At 43.4% G+C, this 24366-nt stretch overlaps 1 protein-coding gene across 2 annotated transcripts in view; it reads left to right on the top strand.

Annotated features, from left to right (window-relative positions):
- Nucleotides 1–24366, top strand: part of pals1a (protein associated with LIN7 1, MAGUK p55 family member a) — a 57048-nt gene extending 32682 nt beyond the window's left edge. Inside the window, exons 3-17 of one of the 2 annotated variants that reach the window (XM_061743138.1) lie at nucleotides 959–1133; nucleotides 1717–1817; nucleotides 5399–5506; nucleotides 7813–7890; nucleotides 8940–9080; nucleotides 10510–10671; nucleotides 11393–11470; nucleotides 11664–11847; nucleotides 11948–12019; nucleotides 12153–12224; nucleotides 13596–13760; nucleotides 13840–13863; nucleotides 18882–18994; nucleotides 19084–19194; nucleotides 20232–24366. In XM_061743138.1, the coding sequence (XP_061599122.1) occupies nucleotides 959–1133; nucleotides 1717–1817; nucleotides 5399–5506; nucleotides 7813–7890; nucleotides 8940–9080; nucleotides 10510–10671; nucleotides 11393–11470; nucleotides 11664–11847; nucleotides 11948–12019; nucleotides 12153–12224; nucleotides 13596–13760; nucleotides 13840–13863; nucleotides 18882–18994; nucleotides 19084–19194; nucleotides 20232–20408 (1761 nt within the window). In that variant the 3' untranslated portion in view covers nucleotides 20409–24366. Of the gene's footprint in view, nucleotides 1–958; nucleotides 1134–1716; nucleotides 1818–5398; nucleotides 5507–7812; nucleotides 7891–8939; nucleotides 9081–10509; nucleotides 10672–11392; nucleotides 11471–11663; nucleotides 11848–11947; nucleotides 12020–12152; nucleotides 12225–13595; nucleotides 13761–13839; nucleotides 13930–18881; nucleotides 18995–19083; nucleotides 19195–20231 lie in introns of both variants that reach the window. The other variant, XM_061743137.1, reaches the window with a different exon arrangement.

The following is a 24366-nucleotide window of genomic DNA, read 5'->3' as shown; positions in this document are numbered from 1 at the left end:
AGAGATGATTTAAAAAAGGGGGAGAAGGCGGTAAAAAAAAACTATATGTAACAATTACAATAGTGTAACAATAGTGTGTAGTACCTTTTTTAAACTGGAAAAAATGCTTTTCGTGTGGTGATGCCGTAGCCTGGCCACCCATCTTAATTATTATTTTTTTTTTAATATCCATTTTAAAAAATGAGCCTGCTTTCTCTGGATTGGACTTTCAGGGGGTGGTACCATGGGATGCAAAAGAAACTGCTTCTAGACGTCGTTTGAATAGGCATAAAGAATCTGAGAAATGCAGGATGTGATGTAGTAGGCAAAGTGACAATCAGATTAGTACCGAAAACAAAAATCCCACATCCAGAATGTCAGCAGTGGAGTAGGAAAGCTAGTGACTGACTGTTGTTGGATTGACGGTAGACTTATTGATCCAACTTAACACAATAAATGATTTCAGAAGTGTAGGGCAGTGGGTGGCCAAACTATTACTTCCTACAATGGAAACCAAAAAGGAAAATAAAAAGAGCAGGATGCACAATGTCATGGAGATGTCCCGGTAGCAACGCTTGGGGTACGTGGACAGGTTCCTGGCTGATTCTGATATCTTACATTAATGCAATCTTTATCATAAACCTCTGACTTACAAAAAGTTGTGAAAATGGTTATGAATTTGAACTTTAAGAGGAAAATATCAGAACCCATTTAGCAACCAATGTCCACAGCTCAAGTGTCAAATAAAGGAACCAAAGTCTCCACTTGATTTCCGAGCAACTCTTTTCCGGACTGTTTGATGGAGCAGTCACCACGACTCGGACCAGCTGCTGCCCACAAAGCATTTGATAGTTGGCTGGGAGACGTCCTGCATGAAGATAAAATGACTTGAAATAATCATGTTACATGACGGCCGTTATTTATGACACTTACAAACAAAAATTGGTATGAGATTTATTGCTGTGTCTGTGTGTGATAGGAGGATCTCAGACGCCGTAGGGAGGAGGAGGGTCGCCAACTGGACCTGAACGCCTCCCTCAGACTCAGGAAGCTCTCCCAGAATCCCCACATCGGGATCGACAACCCCACATTCCTTCAAGACTCACAAATACCACAGCAGCCGCTCGGCAGCCAGCACACGCATGCACTGCTGGGTAAAACACACACACACACACACACACACACACACACACACAGCTCAGTCTATACAACAGCAGGTTGTTTCTGTGAAGATCTTGGAGAGAAAAGAAGCTCAAGTGCAAAGGATGTTAACACGTTTCAACAAAGGAGAAGAGTAGATGAGGAAGAAGCTGAAAGCTGAAAGTAAAGAGTTTGTCTGAGAGAGGGAGTGTAGGAAAAGGGATGCATGGAAGAAGTGGCTCCTGTCAGGGAGGGAATTCCTCAGGGAGGGAGAGCGGCACATAAGAACTCTAGAGGGCAACTTAATTAAAACTTTGTTTGTTGGGTGGCAACGCTGAAGCCCGTTCCCGCACAAACAGAAGCACACACTCAGCAAATCTTAAATCCTGATGAGGAAATGAGAACGTCTCCCTAACACATTAATCTGGAGCCACCACAAGCCGGCTGTCCACCTGTCATCATCCTCTGATCATTTAGAAGTCCAGCTTTTATCGCTCTCATGTTTGTGTGTGCTTTGTAAAAGTCATGATTTGTATGTTTTTTGTTTGTGGAGGTTTAGTGATATATATTTGTGTGTGTGTGTGTGTGTGTTTGCAGAGTTGGAGGAGCTGCTGCTGTCGCTGAAGCAGGTCCGGAGCTGCCTGTCTGACCAGCAGAGTCAGAATGACATAGAGCTGGTTCTTGCACTACTAAACAAGGTAATAAAGCAGGAATTGGACCGAAGGAGCCTCCGGTCAGCTTGTAATGATGAGGAGCCAGCGTCTCTGCCTTTCAGCGCAACCCTATATTTATCTGGAACTATTTAGCTATGATGCAGTTTAATACCTTTGCTATTTATTTCTTATAACTTTTATTTAACCCGGAAAAGTAAAAAAAACAAAAAACTTCTAACAGAGGAACCTCTGACCAGCACAATTACAGAATATGAGCATGGGTATTATTAGCCAAGGACATGCTAACGTTACTGCTGGGCACACGAAAAGTGAAATCTGCTCACAGAAGTAGTTTAGTCGATGGCTCCTAGTAAGCCAGCAGACAACAGGACAAAATCCTGACAGCCTTTCTTGAAGGATATTCATCTGCAGACAGGAAGGAAATAAACCAACAATAGCTTTTTTTAAATCAAAACAGTGATATTGGTGTGTGTGTGTTGATATAGTGGGTCTGCAGGGATGGGACTTGATACGATTGATATGATTCCAATTCCATTTTCGATCGTGCTTAACGTTTGGGTTCTTTATCGAGTCTCATTTGGGGAAAAAACTATGAAGCAAATGGTGCTAATATGACGGGCAGCGTTCGTTAGTTAATTATTTACCTGCAGTATTATTAGCCAAGGACATGCTAACGTTGCTGCTAGGTTGAGAATTACTGACGTTGGTCCGGAGCCGGTTGTTTTTGCATGTTGGTAGAATTTCCTCCCTTTGACGAAATATTCACAGGGCAAATATTGCAAGTTGCCCTGTTTTCATCTTTTTTACTGAAATGTAACCGGACTGAAACACTGGGAACCGGTTCTGAACAAGACCCGGCAGAAAAGCAGTCGGGCTGAAAGTCGTCTCTCGTCTCCCCGAGTTGGTCACAAAGATACTCCCGAACACACCGACCCGATTCCAAGCGCCGCCCTCGCCCGCCGGCTTCCGGCGGCCGATCATCGGGTTGGTGTGTCCCGGCCTTGACAGTCATGGTGAAACGTGAAAATCTTAGACTCTTAAAACACATAAAATGAACAGAAGTGAATGTTAGTGATCCCTGAACACCCGAGATCCGCTCACTTTGTGAGTTAATGTCACTGCGGCAGTGGGCCTATTACCCTTGCACAGATGGCTTTTATGATCTTTTATGAGCTAAAATTCATTTTTTTATGTGTTTGACACACTTAAACTCAGGAAACGTGGTCATTGCAATAAGGATGCATTTTAAATGATATTAAATACTGTAACTGCTGTCATAAAGCAGTATAAAGTCTTGTCAATGTGCTGCATTGGGCTTTAAAATACACAGAGGTTGCATTCTTTTGATGGCTTTAACTTATAAACTCCTTTTCGGAGCATTATAAACTCCTGCTCAGTTTCACCTTCTAATAAAGCGTCGTACCCTTTTACCTGATGTATTTCACAATCTGAATTGCCCACTCCAACACAGCTTGTTACATTTAAGGCAAAGCTGAATTAATTTTCCCAGAAATTGGTTTTTATTGTTGTTGTTTTAGTGTGTGTGTATAAAAATCTCACAAATGAGACTGTCCACTGGAGTTGGTCTGATGTGAAGAAAAAAGCAGTGACATGTCCTCAACAAAGAAGTGCCGGGCTTTTAAAACACCGTTACTCAGTAATGAGGTCCTTCCTGCCCACAGCAACAAACCTCTGCAATTAATCTTTGAAGAGACTTAAATCATGACTACTGCAACAAAAGTTTCCCTTCAGGGATTACGAAAGTATCTTTGAATTGAACTGATTGTCAGAAGCCTGTGTTGAAGTAGCATCAACAAGTTCCAGAGCATTTTATGGATTCGCATCAAATAAGATAGTTGCTACATGTGTAATGTGTACAAGCAGCTGACTGAGTTCTGGGTGCCGCGATCCTGAATCATTCAGAGCAAAGATGCTCGTCATCCCCAAACTTAATCACACGGCTGGAATAATGTCAAAGAGCCACAGCAGTGACGGATAAGAGTCTGGTGGCAACGTGCGTGCGTCTTTAAACCACTGTTTACTCTGCACATTAACATTAAGTCTGGTTTTTGCTGATGCTGACAAATGCTTATCAAAGGAATCACAAATGCTGAATCTGTCATTTCCAGTTTTGAATGGGAGGTGTATTTGGAAAAACCTCGACCTTGATGATGAATTTGTGCAACTTCTTGCTGATTGTCAAAGAAATATTTCCTCAGGGACACTTTTTAAGAAAAGTTTACACTGTCAAAGGGCACCATGTTAAACCCAAACAGGCCAAACGAACCGACGTTCTCCTGTTCAGAAATACCAACCTGCTAGAGACTTTGCCCCCCTTGTCACAGTTAAAACAAACGCCTTTAACAGGCATCAAACATCACAGCTGACAGCTCATCTTTAGCAAGAGCCCAAGCTCAAAAGGGCTGTTTCCTTATTTATGAAAATTGTGATTAATTTTTCAGAAAAGTTGTCAGGATTATTGATGTGTTTCCAGTTGAGATGTAAAATCTCTTCAGTGTGTCTTCCTTGCTCTCCCCCAGTTGGTTATGCACTAGAGGGATTAGCATGTAATAAAATAAGAACATAAATACACTTTTTTTAAATCCAGAGTCAAGATGTATTGCCCAGTTGTGCTGATCTTGATGGTCAGTTTCCAAATGTTTTTACTCATAAATTAAGTCTGGATTAATGTTAACCTCACACCGAAGCATTTTACAATTGATTTAAAAAAGTAAGATCATTTTTACTCTTCGGGGTCATGTTTTGGTTGAGGTTTATTCCCATGGTTTTAGTTGTTAGGTGTTAGATATTTGTTGAAACAAATCAGAATCAGACTTTTTGCGTTGGCCTTAAGAGAAAATCATACTTCCTTAACCTCATTGCAGGTCTTTTGTCTAGTCTCATTTAAACTTTATCGTTCCATGATGTAATTATTAGGCAACAGGAGTATTACTTGTTTGTTGGAGGTGTGTAAATGGTAATCATGTAATTTCATTTTGATGAAAAGAGCTTTTGAGCTTCATATCAGTCATTAATCAGACATATTCACACCATTCAGACATACTACAGTCAGTAATCAGACCTTTTTGCATTGGTAATCAGACCTTTTGTCGTCGGTAATCAAACTTTCTGCCGTCAATAACCAAACTTTCTGCCGTCGATAATCAGACTTTTTACCGTCGATAATCAGACCTTTTGCTGTCAATAATCAAACTTTCTGCTGTAAATAATCAGACCTGCCATTAGTAATCCGACCCTGCCATCAATAATCAGACCTTTTGCCGTCAGTAATCAAACTTTCTGCCGTCAATAATCAGACCTTCTGCCGTGTTTTCCACTGGTGTATTATCAGCAAACTGAATGATGTCACAACTGAGTAGTATTTATAAACAGCTTCAATCAAATCCCGGTCTCTCGGTCCAGAAATGATCAATATGAATCTTCCTTCAAATAAACAAAATGGACACAGCTTTGATGAAAGACCGACAGAAAAACAAGTGGACGAAGTTTTCCACACAACATTAATGTCACTTTTAAAGTTATATTCATTTTATTTGGGTATAGTTTGACTGGACTTTCTTGTCTTTTTTTTTCTCCTCCTTTAGTCTGACTTCCAGTCAGCGCTGAAGATCCACAATGCGGTGGCTGGCAGCATGCACCGGCCCTCTCCTCCGTACCCACACAGCCAGCAGGCGCTCCCACTGGCCATGGAGGTAACAGTCAGATCGAACACATTAATCTACTGTAACAGTTCCTGCTTGAAGTCTCACACACTATAGGACAGTTGACGGTTGAGGTCAGGGCTAAATAACGAGGCTGGAGACAGAGCAGCTCTGTTCAGCATCAATTAGAGCTGAAACAATGCTGCTTCAAGGATGCAAACAACTTCACACACAAAGCTGGAATGACTAATGCCTGACAGCAAAGCAGACCCTCTGTAAAGTCCTATTTTTCTCTGTTTTATTGGAATTGTTTAAATGGAGTTTACCTCCATGTTGCTGGTATGATCGGTGCAAGAGTATTTTTCTGCCGCTGTGTTGATCTGGCTGGCTGTCGGAGCCGTTCATGGCTGGTTTCAGAGGAATCTCATTATGAGTAGCACATTATTTCTGCTCCGTGTTGGCATTTCCACCCCCTGCTCTGCTTTTGGCTTCTAAAAAGAGGAGTTTATGCTCAGACTGCACTCCTGGAAGTGCATTTCTGTCAATGTTAATGAAGTGGAGAAGAACTGAGAGATAAAGCCACAGCAGGCAGGAATATTTTAAGAACTGGAAACATCCTCACTTCAGCTCATAACCCTCACCCCCCCCGGCTTTGAAATAATACCATTCTAGGTGCAGGTTATAACTGCTTCTAACATGTACATTTTGAATTTGAGTTTTAATTTCTTCAGTGAAAGTCAAAGAGTTGAAGCACCTCCTTCATTATTGTCTTTCCATTTGTTCCCTTGTCCTTTTTTTCCCCTCGTTAACTAACACTCCCTGCTCTTGGAGCAGGGTTTGTTTGTTGTTCCCTAACAAATATGACTAGATTCTGCATTTCTGAATTTCTTTTTCTGTTTCTGTTTTTATTCTATTTTATTTTGTACTTTTAATCACAAACTTCTGAAAAGGGAAGAACATGCTCTATCTGTTCTAATGTTTTAAGACATAAAAAAACCAAAAGAATTATGTGGTCTCTGGCAGGTCAAAACATCCTGTAAATAACGAAAGATCATTATTTACACAACAATAAATGAAGGAAAATGCAGAAGCAGTGTGAAAAATGAAATACCCCATTAATGCCTCCAGAGAATTTGAGTAGGTACGTTGCTAATCAAATGCACTTGATACATTGATCATCTGTAGATGTGCAGACCTGTGTAAAAGCTGAACATTCAGGTGTGTGTTAGTACAATACCAAGAGGGAAAGACATAATATGTGTGATTAGAGAAGTGATCATTGCTGCTAATCGACCACAAAAGGATTATAAAACTATTTCCAAATTCAGTTCAAGTTGACGTCCAAGAAAGTTCATCCCAAGCTCAGACCATGTAATGTTCAGAGAAATTGATAAAAAGAAAAATAGATTAAAAAAAAACAAGACTCTTGGCCCCAGTTAGCTGCTCCAACATTAAAGTTCATGACGGTATAACAAAAAAAGAAAGCGTTCCCAGGAAATGTCCTTTTGTCTCTTTTTAAAAACAAATATTCAACAAGTTAGCTGGAGGCAGAGGAAACCCTCCTGGAGAATTTGGTGAGCAACAGGTTTGGAGAAACACTTCATATGAGCACAATCATCTGTCAAGCATGGTAGTGGAAGGGGATTATCTGGGCTCGTTGTGGAGCATCAGGACCGAGGCTCCGTGCAGCTAAAGCTTGGCTGAAAATGAATCGTGCAACCCGACAACGGTCCAAAGCGCACCAGTGAATCAACATCAGAAAGGGTGAAAACGAGAAGAATCCAAGTCAAACCCGGTCAAAGTCCAGACTAAAACCTGGTTCAGAGGGCGGTGGATAAATAAATAAGAGGGAAGTGCCAAAACACGTCCATAACCGTGGGAGGGACTGAAGTGATGCAGGGCGAGATTACTTCAACTTATTGCAGATAGTATGTAGGTTGTAAAGTTGTGTGAAAAAAGTGTTTGCCCCCTTCCTGATTTCTTATTTTTTTGCACGTTTGTCACACTTACATTTTTCAGATCATCAAACAAATTTAAATATTTGACAAAAATAACACAAGTAAACACAAAATGCAGTTTTTAAATGAATGTTTTTATTATTAAGGGGAAAGAAAAGTCAAAACCTACATAGCCCTGTGTGAAAGACTTAGTTTAGTTAGTTTTTCATACTCTGCTTCTGAAATTTGGTTTAGTTAAAGTTGAATAATGACATCAAATGTAACGCGTCATGGCTAGTTGCTCTTATGAGTTTTTTTTTACATCCTGATGTGTAAAACGTTAGTATTGAACCGCCATGATAAGAAGTCTGTTTCCTTCGATAACACCTGTGATGTTTTCTGTCATCGCCATGTTTTCAGGTCAAGGATTTCACACAGTCGTGTCAGAGTAAAGAGGGACTGGAACTCAACAGTCTGCTGTCAGATACACACATTCAGGTAACCGCACCTCCACACAGGTGGCGTTCCCATCGGTCTGAACTGAGGCTGCTGCTGGAACGATGCCTGGATCTGCTCCCGACCTTCACCTGACCTTTAATCCAAGACTCAGCATCACATGGAGGATTTATGTTGTGGCACAAGTTCTCAAGTGATCTCAACTTTCTGGCATTCCTCCGTGCAAAGCTGGTCATAAAACAGTCGATGTTGGTTAAAGCAGACCCTAAACGCTGCTCTGAAGTTCTGACGTAGCGAGGGGTGGTTTCCAGGAACAAACATGACTGATGAGAATAAAATTAGGTTTTTCCTGCAACTTCTTCTGTTGCACAACTTCAAAATGATAAATATTGTGCTGACTGAAACAGAACTTTAGATGAGTACAGATGTGTATTATAAACTACAGAAGAGGTTAGTGTACGCTGTATAAACTGCCCCTCTAGAAATAAGCCTGATAAGCCTAAAGAAATTAGCTTTTACAGAGCTCAGAGCCGACGCTCAGCCGTCAGGAAAACTCATCTTTTCTGTCTCATACCGTCAGCTTTCAGACCGTTAACCTTTTCTCTTTCATCAGTGACGGAGATCACTTTGATTGTATTGAAATAACTCTATAAGTTAGTGTGAAAAGGGTTTCGCAGTTGGACCTCACACTCATAATAAAAACATTAAAACCACCAAAACTTAACAAATTGTATTTATTACATTTCAAACATTTCAAATATGTTCTAATATGTTACAGAAAAACTGAAGAAAACAGAAAAAGTGAACAAATAATGAATTTGGCGATAAATAATATAATTAATAATTCACCAAGAGTGCTTTTTTTTTTTTTTTTTTTTTTTTTTTTTTTTTTATAATTCTTACTGAAAAGATCACAGGCAACTGCTTTGTTCTGTGCGGCCCGGCCACGTCTTCCTGCTCAGGTGTAGCTGGTTTTTTTTCCCACACACGAGGAGACGCCGCCTGAGTCCTTCTGTCTCTGCCGTTTCCCTGCATCTGTTTGACGTATACGAGCCCTCCGTGTGTGACTGAGCTGTGTTTTGTGTTCGCAGGCGTTGCTCCTGGCACATGACAGCATAGCGGAGAGGGAAATGGAGCCAGAGCCGCTTCCTGCGCAGGGAGAGACGCTGACCCAGTGGGGAGGAGAAACTGTGAAGATAGTTCGCATAGAGAAGGCCCAAGACGTTCCCCTGGTGAGTGAAACGGCACCCGGCTGCAGCGACTGCTGCTCAACACTTTACTCTGCTGACTTAAATGACAGTAAAGCTCCTCAAAGAGCCTTGCTTCTCTCACAGAGAACCAACTGGAAGAGTTTCCTCCTTTTAGGAGGGTCCAAATTGTCCATGTAGAGTCTGATTGAGAGTATACAGTTACGGTAAATATTTCTGTGAGCGGTAGTCCATGAAATCTCAGCTGCCCATCTACCTATGACCGTTCTCAGCTACATTTGAGTTTAAACCTACAGATTATAATGTGAATTACTCACTTTGTCCTGAGGTTTTATATTAATTTAGAGGAGTAGTGTGTCCTCGGAGTTGAGAAACAACGCTTACATATGTGATTAAGATTAAAAGTTAAAACCACACATGTTGCGTCAGGTGTGAATGGGTTAAATGGCACCACAAAAAACACCAGTCGGCCTCCTTTTCTTCATCGTCCAGCCTAGTCGACCAAAACTGCAGCAATCACAGGCTCATGAAACTTATTACCAGAGGTGGGTAGTAACGACTTACATTTACTCCGTTACATTTACTTGAGTAAGTTTTGGGAAATTTTGTACTTTTGGGAGTAGTTTTGAATCGCTATACTTTTTACTTTTACTTGAGTAGATTTGTGAAGAAGAAACTGTTACTCTTACTCCGCTACATTAGGCTACGTTGAGCTGTTGCTTTTCTTTTATACCTTTTATCCGCGTACGTGTCAATCTCATGACATCACTGGGTGATTCTTTGGGAAAAATGTTTGTTTTTGCATGTTTTGTCACATTTACACAGACTCAAACACACACAGAGTTTCTATGAGTTCATGTTTGTTCTAGTTCTGCCTGGTTAAAAAAGAAAAGTACAAAGGCTTGAAATTTTGTGCTACTTGTGCTTAATTTATTTTTTTATTCTGTTATTATTTTATTATTTATTAAAGTACTTGAATTTACTTTAAGATTATTTTAATTTAAGCTATTTTTTATTAATTTTAATTTATTTTATTATTTTATTGATTTAATTTGCCTGAAGATGATTATTTTGTACTTTTGTCTGTTTGAATGGTTGTGTTAAAAAAAATAAATCAGGTGTTACTCTACACTTACTCAGTACTTGAGTAGTTTTTTCACCAAGTACTTTTTTACTTTTACTCAAGTAATTATTTGGATGACTACTTTTTACTTCTACTTGAGTCATATTATTCTGAAGTAACAGTACTTTTACTTGAGTACAATTTTTGGCTACTCAGCTCTGCTTATTACCCAACATGAAAGTGTTCACCGCGGGGCCCTGGTTCCTCCTGCAGCTTTGGGTCTCAGTCCGACCCTCAATTATGATTCTGACGCCAAAAACACTGTATTTAATAAGCACATTAACAGAAACTGAGTCACGTCCATCATCTCTGTACGTCCGTCTTCTGCAGGGAGCGACTGTCCGTAATGAAATGGAGAGCGTTGTGATCAGCCGCATCGTTCGGGGTGGAGCTGCTGAACGCAGCGGACTTCTGACGGAAGGAGATGAAATACTGGAAATCAACGGTGTAGAGATCAGAGGGAAAGACGTCAACCAGGTCTTTGACATTCTCGTAAGTGGTCAGGGTCTGCACACTTCCAGGAGGAGAAATGTTCTGACGGTTACGTTTATATCTCCATCCTGCTGATGAGTTCTCATGCAAGCAGTGAAAATGACGTGTAGAGCAGCTTATAAGATAAGATAAGATAAGATAAGATAATCCTTTATTTTCTCCCTCAGTGGGGAAACTTACTTTGTTGGCAGCAGTACACTTAGCACACACATGCAGGGGAGGGGTAAAAGAGACTAAAAAGTCAAAAATAAAAAATATATATAATTACAAAATATGAGCAGTATATACAGTAGATTGAAAGAAAAGAAACAGTGCAAAAAAAGCAGGTAGAGTGTGTGTGAGATAGACAGGCAGATATTGCACATATGATATTGCACATCTTATTGACTCTGCTGTCAACGAGCATAAATAGAGCAATAAATGTAACTTGGATAAGTTGCTAATTTCTAAAATAAAAACGATTCTCAAATATCATAAAACCCATATTTTGTTCTTAATATTTTCTGAAGCATGTCGCATGTTTAAACATATTAAATACTGTTGTAAGAAAAAGGACTATGATGTTGACACATTTCAGAGAAGTTATTTCAGGGCGACGTTTACTGATGAGTCGCATCTCCAGCAGCGGTCCGGATACGTCTGGGTTTTACACCAATACTGGCGTTGTAGGTGTGAGATACCAATCTGTGTCATTGTTTGTGTGTGTGTGCGGGTGAGACAGGCGGATATGCACGGCCTCCTGACCTTCGTGTTGATTCCCAGCGGTCAGGGCAAACCTCCTCCCATCAAAGAAAGTGTGGTAAGTGTGAGAGAAACTCAGCCTAGAGTAAAAATTACTTAAAAAAAATGTCCCTTTCTTTTTTTCCCCCCCTTTTTTGTTAAATGCAGATGAATGAATGAGTTTCCAGGCTTGGATTGTACACACATTCACCAGGAAGTAGAAAACCAGTCAGAAATGCGGCTCTGTCTTGTGTTTGTCATCTCTCCGTCAGGTCCACGTGAAGGCCCACTTCGACTACGACCCCTCAGATGACCCGTACGTGCCGTGTCGAGAGCTGGGCTTATCTTTCCAGAAGGGAGATATTCTTCACATTATCAGCCAGGCAGACCCCAACTGGTGGCAGGCGTACAGGGACGGGGATGAGGAAAACCAGCCGCTGGCTGGACTGGTCCCAGGTACCGCCGTCCCTCCGTCTGCAGCCCGGCTCTTCGTGTTTGTGGAGTTCTGCAGATGCTTGTACGCATCAATGGAAAAATCTTTTCCTTTTCTGCACAGGGAAGAGTTTCCAGCAGCAGAGAGAAGCCATGAAGCAAACCATAGAAGAAGACAAGGAGCCTGAGAAATCCGGTCAGTGTCAGAATAACTGGCTCAAGGTTTTGCATCTCTGTTAAAGTGTCTAGATGGCTCAGGAAATTAGTTTGTGTTCCTGTAAACTGAGGGAAGACAACAGTAGTAAGTTGTGCAGCTTTTGTGTTTCCAGGGAAGCTGTGGTGCGCGAAAAAGAACAAGAGGAAGAGAAAGAAGCTGCTGTACAACGCCCACAGGAACGATGGTATGTCCTGTTCCAGTCTGTCGTCAGGCCGGCCCTGAGGTCAACACAGAGTCTCTGGTCAGAGTCAGAATGTAACAAAAAAAAAACATTTTGTAAAGCATTTAAATGAAGCAGCTGATGTGCTTGGAAATTGTTTCTTTGTTTGAGAACAAACACATTATTTTGGTGTTTGGAGTTACTAAAGAAATAGAAAACTGCAACACAAAGAAGCCGTCACTTTGTCGACGAGCCTCGCCTGAAATCTGTCATTCACTGAGCCGTTCACATTTATGGGGTGTTTAGTCGTCACAAACTCCTTATAAATCATGTTTGCCCAAAATCACACCATGCTGCATTTACTGTACTTTGTAGTACCAGTTTTAAAAAGACACACCCCCCAGAGGAGGCGGTCACAGTGGTAAAGAGTCTGACTCCTAAAACCAACTGCTGTGAACAAAGCTATAAAAATGGAAATGGCTGAAAAAGTAGCTGCTCTTGAACTGAATCTCTGACTGAAATGTTATCAAAACTTCAAGAAACTGGGTCAACTTTGGAAAAAAGGTGCATGTCATCTCTTTTAATGCAAATGAGCACTGATGTAGCAAACCTTTATCACTAATGACATCAGCGATCAGCTGGTTCTGCTTCAGCTAAATGACCTGATTGATCATCCCAACAGAGACTTCCTGCAGACCCCTCACTTGGGTTTGTTTGTGTCCGTTTGTCCTGAGTCTAGTTTCCAGTTGGACTGACTGTAGCTATAATCTAGCGCCATCTGCTGACCGCGATGCGTCCACTAGTTTAGTCCCGGAAACCGGGGACGAGCTGTTGAGCTTTCTGCTCAAACCCTGTTTGTTTCTTTCTTATGACGATGTCATGAAAACGTTTCATCAGGTTTTTGTTGTCAGGACAGAAATTTTGGAATCATTGCATTAATTATGAAATGTTAGAGCCCATGGAATAAATGGATTGCTGGAACAGCTGTGCTTCATACACATGACTGTTGGGATCAGGAGTTATTGGTTAGTTGTGCACAGCTATGTGCCACATGTGCACCAGCCAATCTCTGGGTTGTGATTTGTGGAGATACAAATGTTTATTTCAATTAATATGCACAACATTTTATAGTTTTTATATTGTGTATATTGAATGTATTGTTGACTGATAGTCTTTGCCGTAGTCACTAACAACCATCAAAACTAGAGGCCATTCATTTCTTTGTAAGCAGGCAAACGTACATATTTAGCCAGGGATCAAAGTAAGTTTAAACATCCTCTTTGTGACGTAGATTAATTGCAACATTTCTCAGCAGCAGGTAAAAGCTGAAAGCTCAGTTTTATTTTTTTCCTAGCAGATAATAACGTGTGTGTTATGTCCTCTGTGTCGGTCCAGACCCTGATAATGAGGAGATCCTCACCTACGAGGAGATGGCTCTGTATCACCAACCAGCCAACAGGAAGCGGCCGATCGCCCTGATCGGTCCAACCGGCTGCGGGCAGGCGGAGCTGAGACAGAGACTACTAAACCAACCGGAGCGCTTTGCTGGAGCCGTACCTCGTAAGAATCACTCGCTCACACAGTCCTCCTCGTGTTACGAGGCTGTGGAGGAACTGATGAGTTTTTGCTTCTTCTGCAGACACCACGCGGAGTCGTCGAGAAGGTGAGCTGAGCGGCCGAGACTACCACTTTGTTTCACGTCAGGCGTTTGAGGCAGAGCTGGCAGCGGGTAAGAGGTCATGTCTGTGATACGTTGACGTTCCTTCAGCACAGAGATGTTGTGTTTCTGCTGGAGCTTCTCAGAGGAAGTAGTTCTCCTCAGAGAGTCGAAACAGTGACTGGTCCATTAGGTTATGAATTTATTGGTTATGAACTTAGTTCAATAAGTCTACACCCCTTTTGAACATGTATGAAAAGTCTTAGATGTGTAGCCTGCTCCCACAGCCCAGTTGTGTGGCGTCCGGTGTTTGATCATGACCCTGATTAGCGGCAGCATCATGATGTGGGATCCCATGACATCAATTTAAAAGTTAAAGTTTGGCCACTGACAAGTCTTCCAAACGAGTAAGGATCCCAAACAAACGCCTAACTAGTTGCAAAGTAGCTTAAAGATAACAACGTGAAGGTAGTGAGACGGCCATCGCAAAACTCTTGTCAGGAGGAACCGACCACAAGTCCTGTAAGATACTCTGAGAAACCTGTGGGGAGATACCAGAAACATTTGAACCACGTTAAACATTCTGACTTTGAAGAAAGTCATTTAAAAGCTCTCTTTCTTTTTTTTTCCAACCAAAGGTGCAGGTGTCTCACATCAGTCCGTGCTTATCCGGAAAGTTTAGTCATCTTAAATGCAGCTATAAGGCTAGCAGGTATTCTCCCAAGGACGTCCACTCTGGAACAGAGAAAAATGCCAAAATTGTTGTGGAGAAAATATCTAACACCTGTAGAAAAACACGTTTTAACCTTTCAAGATGACTGCAATATCTTAGTAAGACTGAAATATAATAGCAATCTAAGATAGAGACTTGGCAGTATGGCTTGAATTAGGGCTGGGCGATATGGACCAAAAGTCATATCTCGATATTTTCTAGCTGAATGGCGATACTCGATATATATCGATATTTTTTCTGTGCCATAATTGGGGTTTCCCCCAAAGCATTATAGCATAGCATCTCTGTTAGCTTCATTTTTTTTCTGAGGCAAACCCTTAAAAAAACAGTCAGTTTTAATACAAAGCCTCGTGCCAAATGTCACACAGGTACCTTTGTTAACAGAGGTCTGCACAATATCAAAATGTATAAAACTAATGAAATAAAAATAAACTGCCTGCATATATAGAATAAAAATACTTCTTGAATAAAATAAAACAAATATCCCTTTCCTGCATAACAATTAAATTAAAATACACTGTGCAATTAATACAATGTAGACAGTAACAGGCAGACTTTTCCACTGAGGTTGACAGTTGTGCAAATAACAAAACATTTGTGCAAATCTCAAATAAAACATTCAAGTCAATTTGTCACAAAATAAGCTATATCAAAATCATTAAAAAAAAAAAATATATATATATATATATATTTTTTTTTAATTTATATAAACGATATTGTCTCGTACCATATCGCGTTTGAAAATATATCGATATATATTAAAATCTCGATATATCGCCCAGCCCTAGCTTGAATTAGTGAATTATTTAGTTATCTTTTGTATACAAAATGGTCAAAATGTACATCTCAAGTTTCAGTGCAGGAGTGACCCAGAGAGTCTCCTGTAGTTTTACAGGACAGAGCTGGGTGATCTTTAGACAAAACAACCTGCAGTTCTCAGAACTCCATCTTTGCAGCCGTGTCAGACAGCTAAACCCAAACTGTACAGACACAATACCGGTCTGACCCCAGTGGACTCATGAGGACCTCACAGAGAGACAAATGTTCTTCACAAAGCCCACCAAAACTGGAAAGTTTGTGAAGTTCATAATTCAGTAGGCAATAAGTCAAAATCCACGCACGTCACATTTGAACATCATAACCAACGTGAAATTGAACGTGGACGCAAGAGCACGACACTCCTCCCCGACTCCTCCCTCAAGTAGATCAATTAGAATGTGATGATGAGGATAAATATCCATGAAAAACCGCTCATCCAAACAAGGAAGCTACAAAAGCAAGTGAAGGAAATGGAGAAAAAAAACATTGACTGTGAGCTAAATACACTCCTGTCAGAAGTTGAAATTTATTTGGCGGCATTTCCTCTGATTTAAGCTGTAAAAGTCACTAGAATGCAGTAGTTGTTCACTCCACGGCATTATGAGTATTGCTGTTTTTTGCTTTGTGCTGCGTTCTGTGAAGAGTTGTGGTCTTATTATGTTCGTAAGGGTTTGAGAATTTTATATTCAGCATCATTACATCCTTTTTTTTTCTTGTTTGTATTTTAAGAATCGAAACCATAACTAAAGTTGGTGGGACGAAAAACGTCTCCTCGTTCCGTTTTCCTGTCATGTGATTGACGTACCAACATATTGAGCCCAATATACGTGTGTTTTAAGGTCTTACAACTCACGAAATAACTGTCCACGATCACCTCTCTCATAAGTATAACAATGTGAACAGCATGAATTTATATTTAATCCTTGAAGCATCACAATCTGATTCATCTGCTGGTTTTCAGTGACATGTTTTATTTTAGAAATGAGGAGGAAAATCCTTTAATCCATTACGGCACTTTGACAAAGAGCAGAAACTTCATAAGCTCACTCACTCACTCATCTTCTCCCGCTTCATCCGTTACCGGGTCGCGGGGGCAGCAGCCTCAGCAGGGATGCCCAGACTTCCCTCACCCCAGACACTTCCTCCAGCTCCTCCGGGGGGAGTCCGAGGCGTTCCCAGGCCAGCCGAGAGACATAGTCTCTCCAGCGTGTCCTGGGTCTTCCCCGGGGTCTCCTCCCGGTGGGACATGCCTGGAACACCTCCCTAGGGAGGCGTCCAGGAGGCATCCGGTACAGATGCCCAAGCCACCTCAGCTGACTCCTCTCAATGTGGAGGAGTAGCGGCTCGACTCCGAGCTCCTCCCGGGTGACCGAACTCCTCACCCTATCTCTAAGGGAGCGTCCAGCCACCCTGCGGAGGAAACTCATCTCGGCCGCTTGTATTCGCGATCTTGTCCTTTCGGTCACTACCCAAAGTTCATGACCATAGGTGAGGGTAGGGGCGTAGATTGACCGGTAAATCGAGAGCTTCGCCTTTCGACTCAGCTCCCTCTTTACCACGACGGTCCAGTACATCGACCGCATTACTGCGGACGCTGCACCGATCCGCCTGTCAATCTCACGCTCCATTGTTCCCTCACTCGTGAACAAGATCCCGAGATACTTGAACTCCTCCACCTGAGGCAGGACTTCTCCACCCACCCGGAGAAGGCATGCCACCCTTTCCCGGTGGAGAACCATGGCCTCGGTCTTGGAGGTGCTGATTCTCATCCCTGCCGCGTCGCACTCGGCCGCAAACCGCCCCAGCACATGCTGGAGGTCCCGGTCTGATGAAGCCAACAGGACAACATCATCTGCAAAAAGCAGAGATGAAATCCTGAGGTTCCCAAACCGGATCCCCTCCGGCCCCTGGCTGCGCCTAGAAATCCTGTCCATAAAAATTATGAACAGGACCGGTGACAAAGGGCAGCCCTGCCGGAGTCCAACATGCACCGGGAACAAGTCTGACTTACTGCCGGCAATGCGAACCAGACTCCTGCTCCGATCATATAGAGACCGGACAGCCCTTAATAGAGGGCCCCGGACTCCATACTCACTCAGCACCCCCCACAGAATGGCACGAGGGACACGGTCAAATGCCTTCTCCAGATCCACAAAACACATGTAGACTGGTTGGGCAAATTCCCATGAACCCTCGAGCACCCTGCGGAGGGTATAGAGCTGGTCCAGTGTTCCACGACCGGGACGAAAACCGCATTGTTCCTCCTGAATCCGAGGTTCGACTATCGGCCGTAATCTCCTCTCCAGTACCCTGGTGTAGACTTTCCCGGGGAGGCTGAGAAGTGTGATCCCCCTGTAGTTGGAACACACTCTCCGGTCCCCCTTTTTAAACAGAGGGACCACCACCCCGGTTTGCCACCCCAGCGGTACTGTCCCCTTCCTCCATGCAATGTCGCAGAGGCGTGTCAACCAAGACAGCCCTACGACATCCAGAGACTTGAGGTACTCAGGGCGAATCTCATCCACCCCCGGTGCCCGGCCACCGAGGAGCTTACGAACCACCTCGGTGACCTCGGCTTGGGTGATGGATGAGCACGCCTCCGAGCCCCAACCCTCTGCTTCCTCAGTGGAAGGCATGTCAGTCGGGTTAAGGAGATCCTCAAAGTATTCCTTCCACCGTCCGACAATGTCCCCAGTCGAGGTCAACAGCTCCCCACCAGCACCATAAATGGTGCCGGCAGAGTACTGCTTCCCCCTTCTGAGGCGCCGAACGGTCCTCCAGAATTTCCTCGAGGCCGACCGAAAGTCCTCCTCCATGGCCTCCCCGAACTCCTCCCAGACCCGAGTTTTTGCCTCCAAGACTGCCCGAGCCGCGGCCCGCTTGGCCTGCCGGTACCTGTCTACTGCGTCAGGAGTCCCACCGGCCAACATAGCCCGGTAGGACTCCTTCTTCAGTCTGACGGCATCCTGTACTTCCGGTGTCCACCACCGGGTTCTAGGATTGCCGCCACGACAGGCACCGGAGACCTTGCGTCCGCAGCTTCGAGCCGCCGCGTTGGCAATGGAGGCAGAGAACATGGTCCACTCGGACTCAATGTCCCCCGCCTCCCCCGGGATCCGAGAGAAGCTCTCCCGGAGGTGGGAGTTGAAGATGTCCCTGACAGAGGGCTCAGCCAGACGTTCCCAACAGACCCTCACAATCCGTTTGGGTCTGCCCGGTCTGTCCAACCTCCTCCTCCGCCAGCGCATCCAACTCACCACCAGGTGGTGATCAGTTGACAGCTCAGCCCCTCTCTTCACCCGAGTGTCCAAGACATGCGGCCGAAGGTCAGATGAAACGACAACAAAGTCGATCATTGACCTCCGGCCTAGGGTTCATAAGCTGTCTTTTAAAATGGTCGGGTGCTCAGTTTGAATCAGAAGCTGCATCTTCTCTGGTCCTGGTGACGTCTTCTCTGCTGTGTTTGTCTCAGGGAAGCTGATCGAGTCCGGCGAGTTTGAGAAGAACCTCTATGGAACCGGCAGCGACTCCGTGCGGCAGGTCATCAACACTGGAAAGATCTGCGTGCTGTGTCTGCACACACAGGTAGGTGGTGCTCTCAGGCTGCAGCCGCCACTGTTCCCAGGGAAGATAAAGAGCTGATTCACGGTTTGCTCTCTGCTGCGTCTGTGCAGGCTCTGAAGGTGCTGCGGAGCTCCGACCTGAAGCCTTACATCATCTTTATCGCACCGCCCAACCAGGAGAGACTTCGAGCCCTGCTGGCTAAAGACAACAAGAACCCCAAGGTAGAGCCTGCGGGATGGTTTTCTTCATCCTGCTCCGGCTGAATTTCTGACCATTACCGAGATGCGTTGATTTTGTGTCTTCTCCCGTCCCGCAAGATAAATGTCCTGGACCAATCTATCTGATTTAATGTTAACATGATAATTGTGGAGCTTGATGGATAATGAATGAATGAATACCTTTATTGTCCCCGTAGGGAGATTCAGTTTGTCAGCTAGCAACAGAACAGTTAAGAAGAGTTAAAATAAGTTAAAAAGAGTTAAGTTAAAAAGCAGAGTAGATTAGTTAGCAATAAAAACAGTTTAAGAGAATAAAAGTCCAGTACATGTGCAAGAGAGCAAGTAGTGTGCAAAAAGTGCAAAGTTTGCAAAAACACAAGTCCTCAGATCCCCCGCCCCTGTCTGCGGTGGTCCGTTGGCAACGCCTGGTTGTGGAGTCTAATGGCCACAGGCACAAATGACAGTAACATAATATATGACATAATATATGACATAATATATGACATAATTGACAGTTCATAGGCACCTGACCGAAAGTTAGATGCATTTCCATCATTCTCATCATCGCACAAGCTATTTCACCTTTCACGCACGCATCAATTATGTGATTGAGCTTATAGCAACAAGAGTAGGCTGTGAGTGGCTCAAATAACACTAATAAATAACACAAAATAAACAATGTTAACGAATGAACCAAATTAATTTAACAATTGAATCACTTGGCCATTACATTGCTGTGGAGGAAGAGAATGCTGCTGACCGACTGAGGTTCCAATCCCTGCGTCTCTTTTCCAAGACGCTCCACAGACACTAAACACAGTTTCTCCAAATATCTGACTAGCTTTGTTTTGTAAAGACCTTGTTTGAGGTTCTTTTCCACTTCATTGATTTCCATCTTGTCACTAGGCTACATCCCGATCCTGCAGGGTTTATTTTAGCAGCCGCAGCAAAGTTCAAACCGCCCGCTCCCGCCAGATTTGCGTTGGGACCCAATCTTCCTCTAGCCCACCTCTCTGACCCATGTGTGTGTGTGTTTTCAGCCTGAGGAGCTGCGGGACATCATCGAGAAGGCCCGGGAGATGGAGCAGAGCTGCGGTCACCTGTTTGACGCCGTCATCGTCAACACGGACCAGGAAAAGGCCTACAACGAGCTGCTACGGCTCATCAACAAACTGGACACGGAGCCGCAGTGGGTGCCGTCCTCGTGGCTGCGCTGAGCGCAGAGAGGCCGGCCCTGCAGGACACACGCTTCTGCACGTCTGACTAACTGGATCTGAACACGAGACGAGGCTGGCGACGCCACCAAACACACATCACACCTACATTCTTAGGTATTGTTCAGGATATTCTGATGGACGGCAGCAAAAATATCAGACTGTAAACTATTAATAATTAAACTTAAAACAGCCTCCTGGAGAGAAATTGTAGCTGTATGAAAGTTGAAGTCATATTTTGAGATAAAGTTGGAATTGTGGAAAACAATGTAAAAGAAATAAATATCTATTAGGTTCGTAACTTTAAAGAATGAAATCAGAAAAGTAATATTTCTACAGGTTTTAACAGTTTGAATCACAAAAGAAGCTTCGTTAGCAGCTTGAAGGAATATTAAAAGTTAAATAAATCAGCTCTAAATCTATTATTAGATAGAAATGAAGGTCATTCTTTTCAGGAACCAAAAAATTGCAAATCAAAGCAGTTTTGAGTTTGAACGTAATTATGTTTGTTTTTGCAGCGAAATGACAATTAATATTAAAACATGTGGCAATAGATCCAAGTCAGATCCCCTTAACAACGCCGTTGCAGTCTAGTGAAAGTGTAGAGAAGATGACAGATGGAGTCTCTACCGACATGTCCGAGTAAATGTAACTGTACAGGAATCTGCTGCCAGAGTTCATGTCTGCTTCCACGCTGCTGGATCAATCAAGATATTTAGAACAGAGTAGATGAAGAGAAGCAGGAGGAGATCTGCATCTACAGCCTCTTCTTACAGACTAACTAACACACACAGTTAAATGTACGTTGGTTTGTCTGCAGGGATCCAGAGCTGCTTCAGTGCACTTAGTTCTGGTTTTTACTCCTTATGATCTAATTATAGACCTGTGGTTAATCTAACTCCTCCATGTTCCTGGAAAGCCTCAACGAAACCTCCCTTAACGCTTCATCAACCTCTCTGCGATTCTGTCCCTTCCTCTGAACTCCTCCTCGAGCGTAAACGTCAGAAACAAAGTCCATCCTTTGGTCCAGAGTCTTCTCCCAACAGGCTTCCCTACGCCAGTCACATGCCGTCGTTTCCTCACAGTTCCTTCGTTTCACATGTCAGCAAAATTAAAAAATAAATACTTCTCTTGTTCAGGGGCACCCAGGAGCTGTAGTAGTCTTTAGCTCGGAGGCTACGCCTACACGAGTGGTGCTTTAGCCACGTTTACGACACGGTCCGCGACGACAGGACCCGTTCGGTCTCTTCCTCGATTGCCATCATTTTCTCTATGCAGCAGTACCACGTCTGGCCACATGAGGGCAGCACATCACAGCAAAGTTCAGGAGTCCACAATGACATGCTCCTCTAGTGGAACAAAGTGGTATTACATTCCGGACCACTCATTAGCACAGTGTTGCCACTGGGGTTCTGCATCAACTCAGCAGAGCTTGATGCCCCGTGTGGTCAGGAGTGGTACCTCTACATATGGTGGCTTTAATTTCCCAGCATAATGTCCAGTGACTCTCACAGTCGCCTCCATCGTTGTTGAGGCAACAGATGAGCCGTTCAGGGAGGGAGGCCAAAGGTACTTCAGTAATGAGAGCCCCAAATCAAATATGCTCATCAAATATTCCTTCGAATAATGTGAAAAAGTATTTTAATAGGAAAAAACTGCTTTAAATGAATCAATTCAGACGAAAAAAGCTCTTAAGTCAAGTCAGAGTTGACAACACTTCAGTCTTCAGTTTTATGTCCCGGTACAAAGCACAACCAAACTTTTTGTAAAAGATTACCGTTTCCTTTGCGTTTCGTCAGCTCAGGTCGCTCCACCGCTGCACGTGCGTGTCCAGACTGGATCCTCTGAGAAAACATTTCCTAGAAATGCAAAATTTTCTCTCAGGTTTTGGTCATTCTGGGTTTTATCTTCCAGATTTTCACCTCCAGCTTATGTTCTCTAAGCATCAAACATTGTTAAACGATTTGCTTAAACAACTTCTAGTATAAATATTGGGATTAATCCTCAAAAATATGACCTTCAACCTCACTGTCTTTCATAAATGTCCAACTTTATCGTCACAATGACTGGATTTCTCTCCCAGATGTTGTTTGGTGAAGCGGCCCTGATCTCGTAGGACGGGTTCACCTGGTGAAGGAAATGTTCTTTTTTACCTTTTGTGGTTTAAGTGTCTCCATGGTGCCTGACTGACGATGTCATTTAGCTGTCAGCGTCACAAACTCCCATCAGCCCACTTGACCCTGTGCTGAACCAGAGCTGCCTCGTCTCCAGAACCCTCTCAGAGCCTTAAAGCGGTCGTCATCAGTGCTGCAAACAGCACTGGCGTTTGGAGATGTGGAGCAGACCGGGGGAATTAAAACCTGTCAGCTGCTCTTCCTCCGCTGCGTCCACCTCACGTTTGTGTCGTAACGTCGTCTTTCATCGTTTTCTCTTGGATGAAGCCGCTGCGCCTTTCATTAGAAAACAGGTGAATCAGTTTAAAAGGTTTTTACGCTCGTTTAAGGCGGTTTTACCTTTCCTTTCACGAGACTTGACTCCTTCTCGGTGGGGAAAACGATCCTCGCTGGCGTGAACGTTGGAGAGCAGCTGATGACGTCCGTCTTTCTGCTTTTGTTAGCGAGCGCAGCCACGGCGCCCCCTGCTGACGCCTTACACACACCGGTTTATCCTCTCTGGCCCCAAAACCAGGGTTTTACTTTTCTTTATTCCTTGATGGAAACACGCGTGTTTTTAGGGGCGGTGGCCTGGCCGCCTCCACCGCCTGACGTAAGCACTTCTGAGGCCGGCAGACAGTCGGCGCTGGTCTGGAACCAGTTGTCCCGGCTGAGAGGTCTGAGCTGCAGGAGGATGAAACTACAGGGCAAAAGTTCAATCAATCCGCTAGAAGATGACGGAGCGTAGAAAAGTCAATAAAGATTGATTGATTGCTCTGGAAGTGGTGGAATATTTTGTCCACATGAGTAAAAGTGTAATTCTCTAATGCACTCACACTATAATATGACCTCATTAAGGATGTTTCTGACCTGCTTCCCTCGGCCCTGGCTGGTGAAAGATAACGAACAGGATCAGAGTCTGATCCAGATCTGGACCTCGCTCAAAAGACTGTCAAAACTGAGGAAATGTTCATGTTTTTCTTTTTTCTTTTTGGCTTTATTCTTTGATCATCTCAAACATTGTGATTCATATTTAATTATTGTCGCAGACAGAATCAAGTGTAAATGTTTGATTTTTGAATTCAAGCTTCACGACTTCAGGAAAGAATCTGAGGAAACCAAACGGATAAGGACTAAATGTGAAAATCGCGCTTGACTATAAACCACACTGAGCCTCATCTTTCATTGCTTTGCGTATGAACACACACCGCCGGCGTGCATTAGCTGCTGAACTCCTTTACTGGGCCGAGCCAGAGTCCCGGCAGAACACACACTTTTACACTAAAACCCCTGGTGCCCTCTGACTGGTTCTGTCCCGTCTGATCACTTATAGACCTCTGAGCCCGCTGGCTGAAGGAAGTAGTTAGTTCTTTTGTTCTGATCGGCACATGATGCTGAGCTCGTTAGATAGTGTGTGTGTGTCTGTGTTTGTTTGTGTGTGCTTGCGTGTGTGTGTGTGAAAGAGAGAGAGAGAGGCAGTCTTAAAGACGGTGAAGTATTACTGAGAGCTGAAGTAGAACCGACACCACATCACTGTCACCACTGTAGAGCCTTTATATATTTGTAATATTGAATATAGATTTATGAAGTTCAGAAAGCACCAATAGGATTCAAGTTCCACCGCTCCGTCCTCCAGGCCTGCAGGCGATTGGTGGAGGAGGTCGAGGAGGCGGGGCTGAGTGGAATGAAACTGTATTGAATGTAAAGTTAATTGATACCACAACAAACATCACTTGTTTTTTGAGGGAAAAAAATGTGTTTTGTTTTGATATTCACAATAAATAAATAAATAGATGATTGATAGAAAA

Source organism: Cololabis saira, chromosome 16 (genome assembly GCF_033807715.1).
Source record: "Cololabis saira isolate AMF1-May2022 chromosome 16, fColSai1.1, whole genome shotgun sequence".
NCBI lineage: Eukaryota > Metazoa > Chordata > Actinopteri > Beloniformes > Belonidae > Cololabis > Cololabis saira.
Note: the sequence above shows the minus strand (reverse complement) of the source record. Positions and strands in the feature narration are given on the sequence as shown.